Source organism: Dermacentor silvarum, chromosome 4 (assembly GCF_013339745.2).
Source record: "Dermacentor silvarum isolate Dsil-2018 chromosome 4, BIME_Dsil_1.4, whole genome shotgun sequence".
NCBI lineage: Eukaryota > Metazoa > Arthropoda > Arachnida > Ixodida > Ixodidae > Dermacentor > Dermacentor silvarum.
Window position 1 is genome coordinate 62086600 of NC_051157.2, and position 12085 is coordinate 62098684.

General features: G+C 47.4%; 1 protein-coding gene across 1 annotated transcript in view; it reads right to left on the reverse strand.

The window, feature by feature from the left end:
- Nucleotides 1–9424: 9424 nt before the first annotated feature.
- The window catches only part of LOC119448637 (putative phospholipase B-like 2), a 36493-nt gene continuing 33832 nt past the window's right edge, over nucleotides 9425–12085 (reverse strand). The window contains exon 11 of the mRNA XM_049665648.1: nucleotides 9425–10788. Within this exon, the coding sequence (XP_049521605.1) occupies nucleotides 10495–10788 (294 nt within the window). The 3' untranslated portion in view covers nucleotides 9425–10494. The remainder of the gene's footprint in view (nucleotides 10789–12085) is intronic.

Genomic DNA, 12085 nt, shown 5'->3' on the forward strand with positions numbered 1-12085 from the left:
CTTAAAACATCAAAGAAAACCGGTTACGAAAATAAAAATGCAGATCTAAAGCATATGTTGGAATATCTGTGAGGGCAACCTTTCGTGAAGCTGTTACTTAAATGTTATAACGGCAAAAAATGCGATGCGTACAATTGTCTTTATTGTTATCTATGCAACGTCCAACGTCATGCAATATTTATATTTATGCACATTACCGGTAACAACAACAACAATAATGTGCAGCAATGATTGTTTATGCGCTACACCGTTGACATTATAAGGTGAAATTCAAACAACAGTTCATGCGAATGCACTAAGCGAGACGTCGACGTAGTGATGTGAACGAGTATGAAGGTGATGTTTGTCGAGTGAAGTATGGGGAGCACATATGTATACTGAGAAAAGTACAACGTGAAAGACTGGGGTAGGGTTCACTATTATCTTTCCAGTTTCACCCTTTTCTGATTAAATAAATAAATTAATTCATTCATTCATTCATTCATGCTTGCGTTTATGGCCTAGTAGAAACTGACGCGCGCACACGTTCTACGCGACGTGAGGTACGCGTCTATTCGGCCAGACGCCAGCAGCCATAGTCAGGATAGTTAAGGAAGGTTCCCTACAAGAAATATTCGCTTTAAGAGAGTGCCAACGGAGTATACTCTGTCGCGTTTTGTTCATATTTCGCGTTCCAGACTCCGAACTGAGAGTGCGGAGTCCTGATTGCTGCGGATATTGGTTGAATGTTCGTCACAGTATAGTAACGGCTAAAGGTAAGAAATTCATGACGATATAGACTCTATACAAGCGTCCCATGCCTGAGGTATCAAATTTTGATATATTTCCCCTTTACAAACGAAAATTGTACAACAAAAGCTTTTCCAGGTGACCCTGCCTTTAGATGCTGCTTTGGCTAATCTGCATGTGATGTTCTGATGGATAATGTTGCTTTGTCCCGGGCGAATGAAATTCCGAAATTCCATATAGTTCATTATTTGCGTACCAAAAATCACGGAGGAAACGATCGGTAGCACCTTCATGTTATTTCCGCCCTCAATCAGGGTATCCATTGCCGTTCTCATTTTGCTTTTCTTTCCTGACCTGGGACCCACACAAGTGACGAACTTGTCGAGTTATCTTTGAAAGCTACATGTGCAGTTTTCTACGTAAGATTCTACTTTCAGAAAAGAAGGCCAACGAACAAATGAAGACATATGATGGTAGCTTGCAGTTATACGATCTTGATCATTTGTCAAGGTACACAGGCCAACCAACAAATAGAAAGCACAAATGGCTGACGGTAATCAGAGTGGTACAAGCAATGCCCCAAATGTTACGGCCTATAGCGCATTATATTTAGATATTGCTTTCATTCCGAGTGCTTGGTGTAGCCGACCCGCATATCACAGTGGCCTCGCTTGCCTGTCGGTTGCACGGCGAATACATGTGCCGTGTCGCATTATGAATAAAGCTGTTTCCTGTCGGGCTGCTTCGCTCATTGGTTTTACGTTCACCTTTTTTTTTTTTCATTTTTGCGAGCACTTTCACCTGCCTGACAAGTAACGAATGAGTGAGTCAAGCTGGCTTTAAAACTCAGGATGACTTATTCGGCTCGTTACCGTTGTTATTTCCGACGGCAACTGCCATTTGTTACGTGCTCAGATAACAAAACACGCTCCCGTGGGCCCACGTCTGATGTAAACGAAGAGCGCCAGAGAGAGCACTGAGGTTGTGCTTAGTCGTCATACGGTTATCGCTAATGCGGGACGCGTACAAGTTACGCGCACGCTTCCGCTGACTGCTCGAACGGGGCTCCGAGATGCTTATCAGTGAGGCGGTTGCGGCTCATCTTGAAGCGTACGCGGGGGATGAACAGCGCTTTCTACACGCGAGCGATGAGAGATAAGAACGTAACGATGTCTTCATTTTGCGCAGGTCGGACTGTTTTTCGGGAACCTGGTGTGTTTGGGTGCTTCGCGTTACCAAGCAGCGCCTATACGTCTATAACTGCACAATAGGTCTCGCAGTTGCGTTTGTTTTCGCACCGACGTCGCCTTCAACGTGTTTTTCGAGAATAATTTCATTGCAAGATTATTACACGGCAGTTAAAAGCTGGAAATTGGGTTTTGATTTAGCGTTAGATCACCGGGGATCTCATCCTAGGTTAATCTTCAACATGTGTCTTTGAAAATCAAAGCTTCGTCCAGCACTGCCACTGAGGATCGCATTAATGCGCCTGCACATTGTGAGCTGGACTATGACAGGACTCGCAAACCATTGAGCTATCGTGCAAAACTCATGCTTGGTAATTTCGTGCGGTGTTTTAGGTGCAACGAAGACTCTGAGCATGGTGGAGACGGTGCATTTACTATCAAGGGCAACTCAAGCAATACTGTATATTGAACGAAAATTACCGTGTGCACCACACAGAAGCTGGTTCTTGAAAATATATCGCCATTATTTGAAGAACGAGCAAGCAAGATGGTGGTGTAAGATGTCACAGCCTGTGATGGTTGCAGTAAATGTACCCAGAACCCATCTGTAGGTATTTCTATAGCCGCTAGGCTACTTGATACACAATTTCTTCTCTGCTTGACACTAACGGTAACTTCCATTGCTGGCTCATTATCCTGTTGGTTCACTGCTAACAGTATATCTACGTATTCTAAATGGAAAGCTAGAAACTCGTTTACCGCGTCACCGGTTCGTTTAAACGTCTGATATGACCAGGTGAATAACAGTAAGGATCTGAAGTCATGCGATCTGGTGACGCGGTTTGCGATCGACTTTCTCGTCTTCAGTGCAAAGGGGCTCTGACACAAGAGCTGAAAATCAACGGCATGAATCTTAGTATGATGATTTTTCTGTGCATTATGAAGACAGCCACCCGAATAGCACAGTTTATTCTTGCTTTCCAAAAACGTTAGAGGCAATTAACCGCTTGGAACGCATTCAGCGTATCGTGGGCTCGGCGTCAGTGCGTTCGCGCCAAGCCGCGCGGCGTTACGCCAGAAATAGCTCATATTACACGTTCTTTGTGCCTAATACCCCCGTGCTCAGAAATGCGACTTAACTTGGAGCGCATGCTTGGCTTGGTCAAAATAACGTCTGAAGCGAACACGCCGAAGGAAACGCGATGAGCGTGTTGGGTACGTTCGCGCCAGGCGTCATCTAGATCAAGTCAAGCGTGGACTTCAAGTTAAGGCTCATTTTTGAATACGGGGATTAGTGATTGCCCGGAGCCTTCGGGCAATCATGCTATCATCTCATCGCGGCCCCGATCGGCCGGGTCTTGCTTGGCCGAAGCGTTGCTGCCTACTGACGGTTATGCGGATCCAAGCTCTCGCTCGCAAGCTACATACTACATGAGATTAAGTTGTGTGCTACACGGCTACAAAAGTACCATATACAACGCATGGGAGTATACGTGAGCCATTTTTACCTACCGTATTTGTTGCGTGGCGGCGACGATCTTCAGTCAAATAGGGCCCAAGAACTCGTGGGGAGGCCATTTTGCAAGAACTGCGGCACCGGTCAAATGATGCTGCGACTATTTCAACTTCCTACAAGGGCTGCCAGCGCAAACCACTTGGCCTTCTACTGCCACGAGACGGCACTGCGAACGACACAACCGCGCGCCTTCACCATTTGCTTGCGTGAAACAGATAACTGAAGCCTCGACCAATACACGGCAGGGCTAGAACTGGCGGTTGTGTCCAGTCATGCAAGGCATGCGCTGTTGTACATTTGGAGAGCGTGGAAGCTCGTCCCGCGCGTCTTAGTTCGAGATTAGCTAACAGTGGCCGTGGATTAGCGATAGCGTGCAGCGCGGTGAGAGCGGCACGTTTTCTACGAAGTGCGCTTACTACGTTCGCTAGGCAATGTGGTCCGGCAGTGTTGTCAGTGTGGAAAGCTTGAACCCACGGTGCTGAACGAGATTGTGTCCGCAACGGGTGAAGAAATGCGGAAGGAGCGAATGTGAGCGGAGCGCCTCTGCCGGACTGTCAAGTTCAAGCACAGGGCAAATGCAGTTTGGTGTGTGGCGCTGCACCAGAGTAACGCTAAGGAACCGTGACACTAAAAGAAGGCGACAAGAATGCGATAAAGACCTGAATTTCTATTCTGACACGCGCGTCTAAATATACAAGCAAAGGCGCCCATGTGCGCCGGTCTGTTGGTGGACGAACAAGCAGCGCATTAAGGTAAGGGTCAATTTTTTATTGTTTCATTCCTTGCGAAGTATGACACCTTTAACAACCTATCATTTTTACATATAGCGCTGAACTATTTTCGTGAATATTATGCATTAAATACTTGCAGGATACGTTAACGTTACTTTCGGATACTTAACGCCATGTTTTGCGGGCTACCATCGGAAATGATACCTGCCGAAATCCGGACAGTGCCTGTTTTTAGTGCGAGTCATTCTCGGGTTGGTATATAGGCAGGATTAAAAAGGGTTAAACTATAGAGCTTGGAAGCAGTACGCCTCCAGCTACTCCATTTAACTTATACGCAAAGAGAAAAAGAAAGGAAATGGGGGCTAAAATAAAAACTAAAGAAATATCACAGCATATCCACGGAGTGAATGATGATGAGTGGGGCGAAGCTCCGGGGGATCATTCGGGTCATAGAGTTTCATATTACTGTAACTAGAGGGCAATGTGGCGCTGCGATCGTTCAACTATCATGGGAATGATGGGAAGTACAGGCTACTGATTGGTATTCTGTTGACTGGCGAACTAGTCTACAGGTATTTTTTTGTCAGTTTTGGTTTCGCTAGTTTTGCTCCAAGCGCAGTTGCTACAATTCGCAGTGGGGCAGTGCGGCGCAAAACTCTCGAGCTCTCTGTATTTGTTTGGTCGCTCGAAGTAGCGATAGGGTTCTTTATTCTATGGCGATAGCGTGCTGAGCTAGCGGCTGGAACGATGCTTGTGTCGCGGCGTGTTGACGAAGCCCTGACGAGAAAGCGACTGCTGACTGCTTGCATAAAGCATTTTGTTTGCTACATAGTTGCTCTTCTACTGGCTTGACAATCAAATTTGATTGAGGGCTTCATTGCACATTACTCGTTTATGTGTTCATTGAAATGGTTGTTTCAGGACATTTGAGAACACAAACTTACTTGTGGTAAGAAAGGTTGCTGCTTCCTGGCTGTAGTCTGCTGTCGCAAAACGGGTAAGCGCAAAGCCACGACATAACAGTTGCTGGCGCGCACTTCAGAAGAAGCGGTACGTCAACATAAAATATAGTGAAGCATGCTCGTAAGAGGCCACAAGCGTCCAAGATAGCACTGCAGCAGATGTGTTTAAAAGTACTCGAAGACGTTCATCAATCGTGACAGCCGATGCAGCCTTTCGAAAGAGCGAGAGAGTTCGCAAGTGCGTCTGCGCAGACGCAAGTGCGTCTGCGAGAAAAGTTCACTTTCCCCGCGTTCGCAGCGAGCAGGCGTCGTAGCAGACGACACTTGTAACATTTTTATTCCCACAAATATTTGATGAGTATTTTTTATATAAGCACATGCACGGTTGTTATTGCTGTTGTGAAAGTAAATAAATAATTATTCAATGGCGCTAAATCAGGCAGAACGATGCATACCCTGGTGGTAAACCATGCTTCATTCTCAAAGTCATACAAACTTTATTCAATGTATTATGCATTATATAAAACACAACATAAATAAAATTAATTTTTGCACGAAAATGTTTTAATACAGCTTTGTTTACTGCGCCGCATGCAAACGCCACCAGTTTCAAGGCAGAAGTCAATCCGAAGCCTGTACTTCCCATCATTCCCATGTAGGTTGAGGCGACGTTCAGGAGAACCCCCGTAGACACTAGCGCCACTTTTCCCTCTAGGTTTTTTATTTAGAAACTCTATGATTTGGGTAAACCACAGCTACAGACGAGAGATAAAGAGAGCGCGCGTCGGGAACGAACGCCCTTGCGCACCGTAGCGCCCCTAGCTACGGACAAGAAAGAAAGAGAGCGCGCGTCAGGAACGAGAGAAAGTGCACTTAAATCTAAGTACACGGGTGTTTTCGCATTTCGCCCCCATCGAAATGCGGCCGCCGTGGCCGCATTTCGATGGGGGCGAAATGCGAAAACACCCGTGTACTTAGATTTAAGTGCACGTTAAAGAACCCCAGGGGGTCCAAATTTCCGTAGTCCCCCACTACGGCGTGCCTCATAATCAGAACTGGTTTTGGCACGTAAAAAACCATAATTAATTTTATTGCGATAGCAATTATAATGGACACTCCAAAGCAGATTTCTGCCGTCGGCGTCGCCGTCGCCGTCGCCGTGAGGTTCCGTATGACGTCAATGGAGATGAAATCGTCGCCGCGCGCCGCCGAACGCTGTATGTGCGAGTGAAAGGGCGCGAGGGACGCGCGCTTTCACGGGGAGTGAACGCACGGCGGAGAACAAACGCGCGTTCTGTGCCGTGCTCCCTTAAGGGCTGCAGAAGTAGGCGTCTCTTTCCTCCTTTACAATCACCCTATATGTAGAGCAAACGCGCCTTCTTCTGACGCACGAAAGGCCGTGGGGGGGGGGGGGGGGGGCAGGGAGGCGACGTTTAGCTGCGGCACCAAGTGCCTATTTATATCAGAGGCTCCGGCAACAGTCACCAACGCCGCACGCATTTTGTGCGAATGCGGGCAAAACGCCGACGGCGTCGACAACAGTGCTGTGTGTTGCCGCCGGTGCTGCTGCATGTCCAAGTTTGTACAGCGGATAAAACTACTATCCTTACTCCGTATAGCTCTCTACTAAGTTGCTATCGCAATTGATGCTTCGCCTTTTGGGTGAAACTGCTTTTCTTCTTTACAATCACCATATATGTAGAGCAAACGCGCCTTCTTCAGACGCGCGAGAGGCCGTGGGGGAGGGGGAGGGAAGGGAGGCGACGTTTAGCTGCGGCACCAAGTGCCTATTTATATCAGAGGGTCCGGCAACAGTCACCAACGCCGCACGCATTTTGAGCTAACGCGGGCAAAACGCCGATGGCGTCGACAACAGTTCTGCGTGTTGTTGCTACCAAAGCCGCTCACCTTACTTCGTATGACATTGCTGTGTTGCTATCGCATTCATTGCTTCGCCCTTAGGGCGAAACTGTGACATTTTTTTTTTAGAAAGAGAACGCGCGTCGGGAACGAACGCCCTTGTGCACCGCAGCGCACCTAGCTACGGACGAGAGAGGAAAACGCCGGAAGCGTTCTCCGGAAGCCGGAAGCTGGCTTCCGGAACCGGAAGTGGAACCGGAAGTGGAAACGGAAGCGGAAGTCGGCTTCCGGTTATACTATACATATACATATATATGTATATATGCGTATACATACATATACAGACACACAACGCCATCTATTGAGCAATTCATAAACTAGAGGTGGCTACATACTACTACTACTACTACTACTACTACTACTACTCCTACTACTACTACAGAGGAGGGAATGACCCACACCCTAAGGAGCTTCGCCCCTAAAAAATAAGAATTCTTTGGCTCATGCCAGGCACTTCAGAGTAGGTAGGTTCCTGTAGCTCTGCGTTTCGAGCACCTTCGATAAGCAATTTCAAGTGCCACATAGCGGGGTCGAACATATGGCTCCCATCACAGCAGGATGGTGCTCTAATCATTAGGACACGACCACTGTTATTATTATTATTATTCTTAATAATAGTTAGGTCACGACCGCACGCATGTGTCAATCTACCAACGCCGACTAATATATAGCTCTTTGATACGACGAGCGCGTGCATGACGTCACATAGCACGAGCAAAGGCAAGTGCGCACTCGCAAGTTACCATTCGGCCCTAGATTGTCGTTCCCGTGAGCCACGAGCGGGAGTGTGCCAGTTCCTCCCCTTCTTGCGTCGTGGCCGCGAGGCAAGAAGGGCTAACCTCCGAGGCATTGAGACGCTGTGTTAGACTGCCCCCCCCCCCCCCCCCGCTCCCCCTCAACCTCACCCACCCTCACCTCCGCCTTCTGGATCAGCCAACATTTCCCAATTCCTCTCACGTGTCATATAACTCTGCGGAGACGATGGGCGACATTGTACCGTCTTCAGAATCGGCCGAGGTCATAACGAAACAGGCTGTAACATTTCTTCGCCGAAGTTAAAAAAAAATTAAAAATTGTTATGCGGATGCTACGCACTGTCGGAATCGATGTAAGCGAAGCTTTCTATGCTGGTTGCTTTGATTGACGATAATTAGCGGTGATGTTGGCGGCGAATGTGTAATTTCTTCAGCGTTTAGTTCAATACGAGAGCGGTGATTTAATGTTAAACGTTACCTTGCATGCACCACTGCTCTTTGTCTGCGTAGTCAGGATGACTCCACTCTTTGGGTGAAAACAGTGCTCGCCATTTCCGGCTAGACCACACGAAATGGCTGGTTTCAGAAGGGGGAGTTTATGGTGCCGCCAAGGCATGAGAAAAAGGCAACACATACCGATCTCGGGCGCAATGGAGAGCAGCTATGAGAGGACGGAATCCTATATAGCGTTCGGCTGACGCTCCTTTGCCTGTAGCGGGTCAGGCCGGTACTCTTGCGTATACGCCGCCCACGGCCGAAGGCTAGAGCGGGGTAGTCTATAGACTACCCCGCTCTAGCCTTCGGCCGTGGGCGGCTGTTCCCGCAGCGAGACTCGGACTCTACTTATGTATACGACACCCCACCACCTTGGCTGCCAGAGCCCGATATCATTTCTGAGCATTCGTCGATGTGGCCTGCACGCTCATTATTGCTTGGGCACATGTAGGCACCGGCTCAGCTGGTGACGCTGACGGCTCCAACCGAGGTGGTGGAAAGATTGCCGCAGACTACCATCCAGGCTTTCACCCTTCTGGCTGCACCACTCCCTCTTTGCTCCTTGTCTGTTCACGTATATGTTAGTCTGTGCCAATCTTAGTGAAGTTAGCCTGACGCATACGGAGTTAACTAGAAACATGTTGAAGTTAAAACTTGTGTGTCGAGGCTTATAGCTCAAAAAGAAGAGACCCACAGGAATGGACGAGCACAAACGTGACACAACAGAAAAAGAAGGGCACTGATTGCTTTATACACGTCTATTGTTTCAGGAACAGTTGATACCTTGCCGTGATATACAGTTTGAGGCTACACGCATGCGCATGAACGAATATGTATCAGATGTGAGCCAGAAAATAGGCCGATTGAAAGTGCTGCGAATGTTCAATCCTCTTTCTTGCATGCTCTTTTGCGTCCACGCTACTGTATCCCGTATACGAACGAATGGCACCTGTTCTTTTCGGCTTTCAGAAGCACTTTAATCTTAGGGTGCTACGTACTGCAAGCAGGGTGCCACTCGCCCTTCCTCCACATACACAAATTTTAGCTTATTGCGCGTAATGTATACGAAGATGTTCTTTGGGTTCCTATATGATGTGTCGATTAGTGTGCCGAAATGGGGCAAACCAAATACACCAGTGTTGATGTAAAAGTTTTTATTATGCATTCGGAAAAGAAGAAATGAATGATGGACGGGGTTTATTGAGTTCAATAAACGTAGATGATTCGAGCTTTGAATTTTCAGTTATTACAATTAGCCATCAGGCCTGCGTCCTGTCAAAGTTTTTCAATTATTTGCACTAATTTAAAGATGTGATGAAGAGTCTGGAATGCTGCGTTGTTGAGATGAGTGGCTGTCCATGGAAGCCGCAAGCTATAAAATATTCTATTAAAATTTGTAACAGGCGCTTCTGCAGCGCACTTCCTCAACCGTTGCTTGGCGCTTTTCTTTATCTCGACACGCACCTCACTCTGCCGGCCCTCTAGCATGCGGGAAACGGATCTGATGTCCTATATATATCAACGGGAAACTTCATTTTCATTTATTTCTATGCCAGAATTCGCACTCCCGACCACTGGATCTTCGTGTGTCAGATTGCTCCGAGTTTCTTCGGACCAGTGCGTTTTCAACGCTGCAAAATATTGACATCGACAGGCTCACAACTCACAACTTCCATTAGAAAAAAAAAAAGCACGGCAGTGCATTGAAAATGTCCAAGCCTGTTCAGAGTGCCTTTCTTAATTCCATGGTTACCTGAGAGGAGAAATGTAATCAATAGTAGGGCATACAAATTCCACCTAAATACGTTCATTTTTTAGCTGGTACACGCCGAGGATTACGAAACAGAAGACACCGCAGAGGAGCTTGTCCAGCTGCATGGAGCCATTCATGGCGACGTCGTCATGGAGGCAATCATTGAAAAGGGAGATTTTTGGGTTGTTGTCTATAAGCTCTTTGGAGAATCATTGAGTAACGGACACATGTAAATCGTCAGTTGCCGTGCTGCGTGAAATCGACTATCTGCCAATATTTTATGTCAAACACAACCGCGGTGGTATAATTCCAGCTTCTTTGGTATAAACATTTTGGAGCTCTCCATATCGTGTTGGACAGACCCCGGCCCGCTGAGTTACGACAAGAAGCTCCATTTCGTTCTGGTAAGAGAGCCAGCGGTGTACACATTCATTAAGTCCAGCTAACTATAAATAGACACGGCGATTCCCTATCAATGACGCGACACCCAGTAGCGGCAAATAGACGGTCCACGACACGCGAGACGCTGCGGAGTTTTGAAGCCTCTCCCGCTCGCTGAGCCACTGGACTCGCGGCTGTGCCCACTTTCGGATCACCGGCCCGAACTGCCACTTGTCGGGGTGACCGACATGACCGTCCAGGAAACCGCTGGTGCTCCACTGGAACGGCGGCTGGTCGTCCCACGTGGGGCCGCTCACCCCGACGAACTCCAGGGACGCGAACAGCGTGTAGTTCGTCAGCTGTAGTCAAAAGAGAATATAACCAGCGCATTTTCCGGGGACAGTTGGTGCATATCGACTCATTCGCCAGCAAAGCGCTACACAGGGATGACTGCAAGCAAACAAGAACCCCGCTTGCTAACAACTGAATTTTATTGAAGGAACGCAGGAACTTATATAGATACGCAAAAAAAGCTAGAAAACGGTAACAACGAATTGCCGGAGCTAATCTAATTATATTCCGGTCTCAGGCTTGTACTAATCTGTTGCCTTCTTGGATAAGGCGATTGACGGCATTTGCATGCCGAAGCTGCCTTTCTTGCGTATAGGCACTTTCCGCTGAAGTTTTTCACAATGGACAGCAGCGCCACATCAGACAGCCTAGGGAGTGGAGGAAGTTAAATGTGAGAGACGCGATAAGCATTCGCAGGGACATATCCGATCGCTTATCACAAGACAAGAGTGCCCGAGCTTTGGGAATGTTGGATTGCACATGCTCCGAATTACTCGGCGTGCATGCTATCGAGATTAGAAAGCCTGGACATTACTAGCTACAGCTCGGAAGAGCTCGGTGCTTAACTGCGTAACACTGAGACGAATGGCGAAGCGTGGGTCCTTGTTGTTTTTAATGTATCATGTTCTTCGCATTCATAGCGGTCGGTTTCGGCGACGCTGGAATGCAAAATGAGAGTTTCGTAGTGCCCTATTGCCGGTACACGGTGCCTAGAGTCATGGTCACTATAAGATGACACGTGCGTCATTCTCATCCTACACGGTCTCGAGCTTTATAGCTCTTTTTTTGTCAGCACTATATGAGTTCCTCCATTCCTTCAATCAAATTCAGTTGTCAGACAGCGGTGTTGCATTATTTCTATCGTCCCCGTGTAACTTTATGCTTGCAGAACCAGTTGAAACTATAAATGCGCGCGAAAAAAAAATACTTTGTCGCCAGCGAGAATCGAACCCACAGTCACAGCATGACGTAGACTAAATTACCTAAGGCGATGGCTGTGTTCGTAATGCTATTGCGTGCAAGCATAAACTCAGCCGCGCGTACGTTTCACAAGTATTTACAACACTTTTGCTGTACAACAACGCTGTTTTTTCTCTGGAAGTGTGCATACGTGCTTACTTATTGTAACTTAGTTTCCTTCCTGTTGCACTAATGCCCATCATGCACCGGTGTGCAGTAAATGATTGACATCTTGTAATACGTATACCAGACTTTGGTGCATATGGAAGAGCAAGGGATACTCTATTTCAATTGGCTAGTTGAATGTCCTAAAGCTTCGGGGTTTGTCATTATTACGAGGGCAGA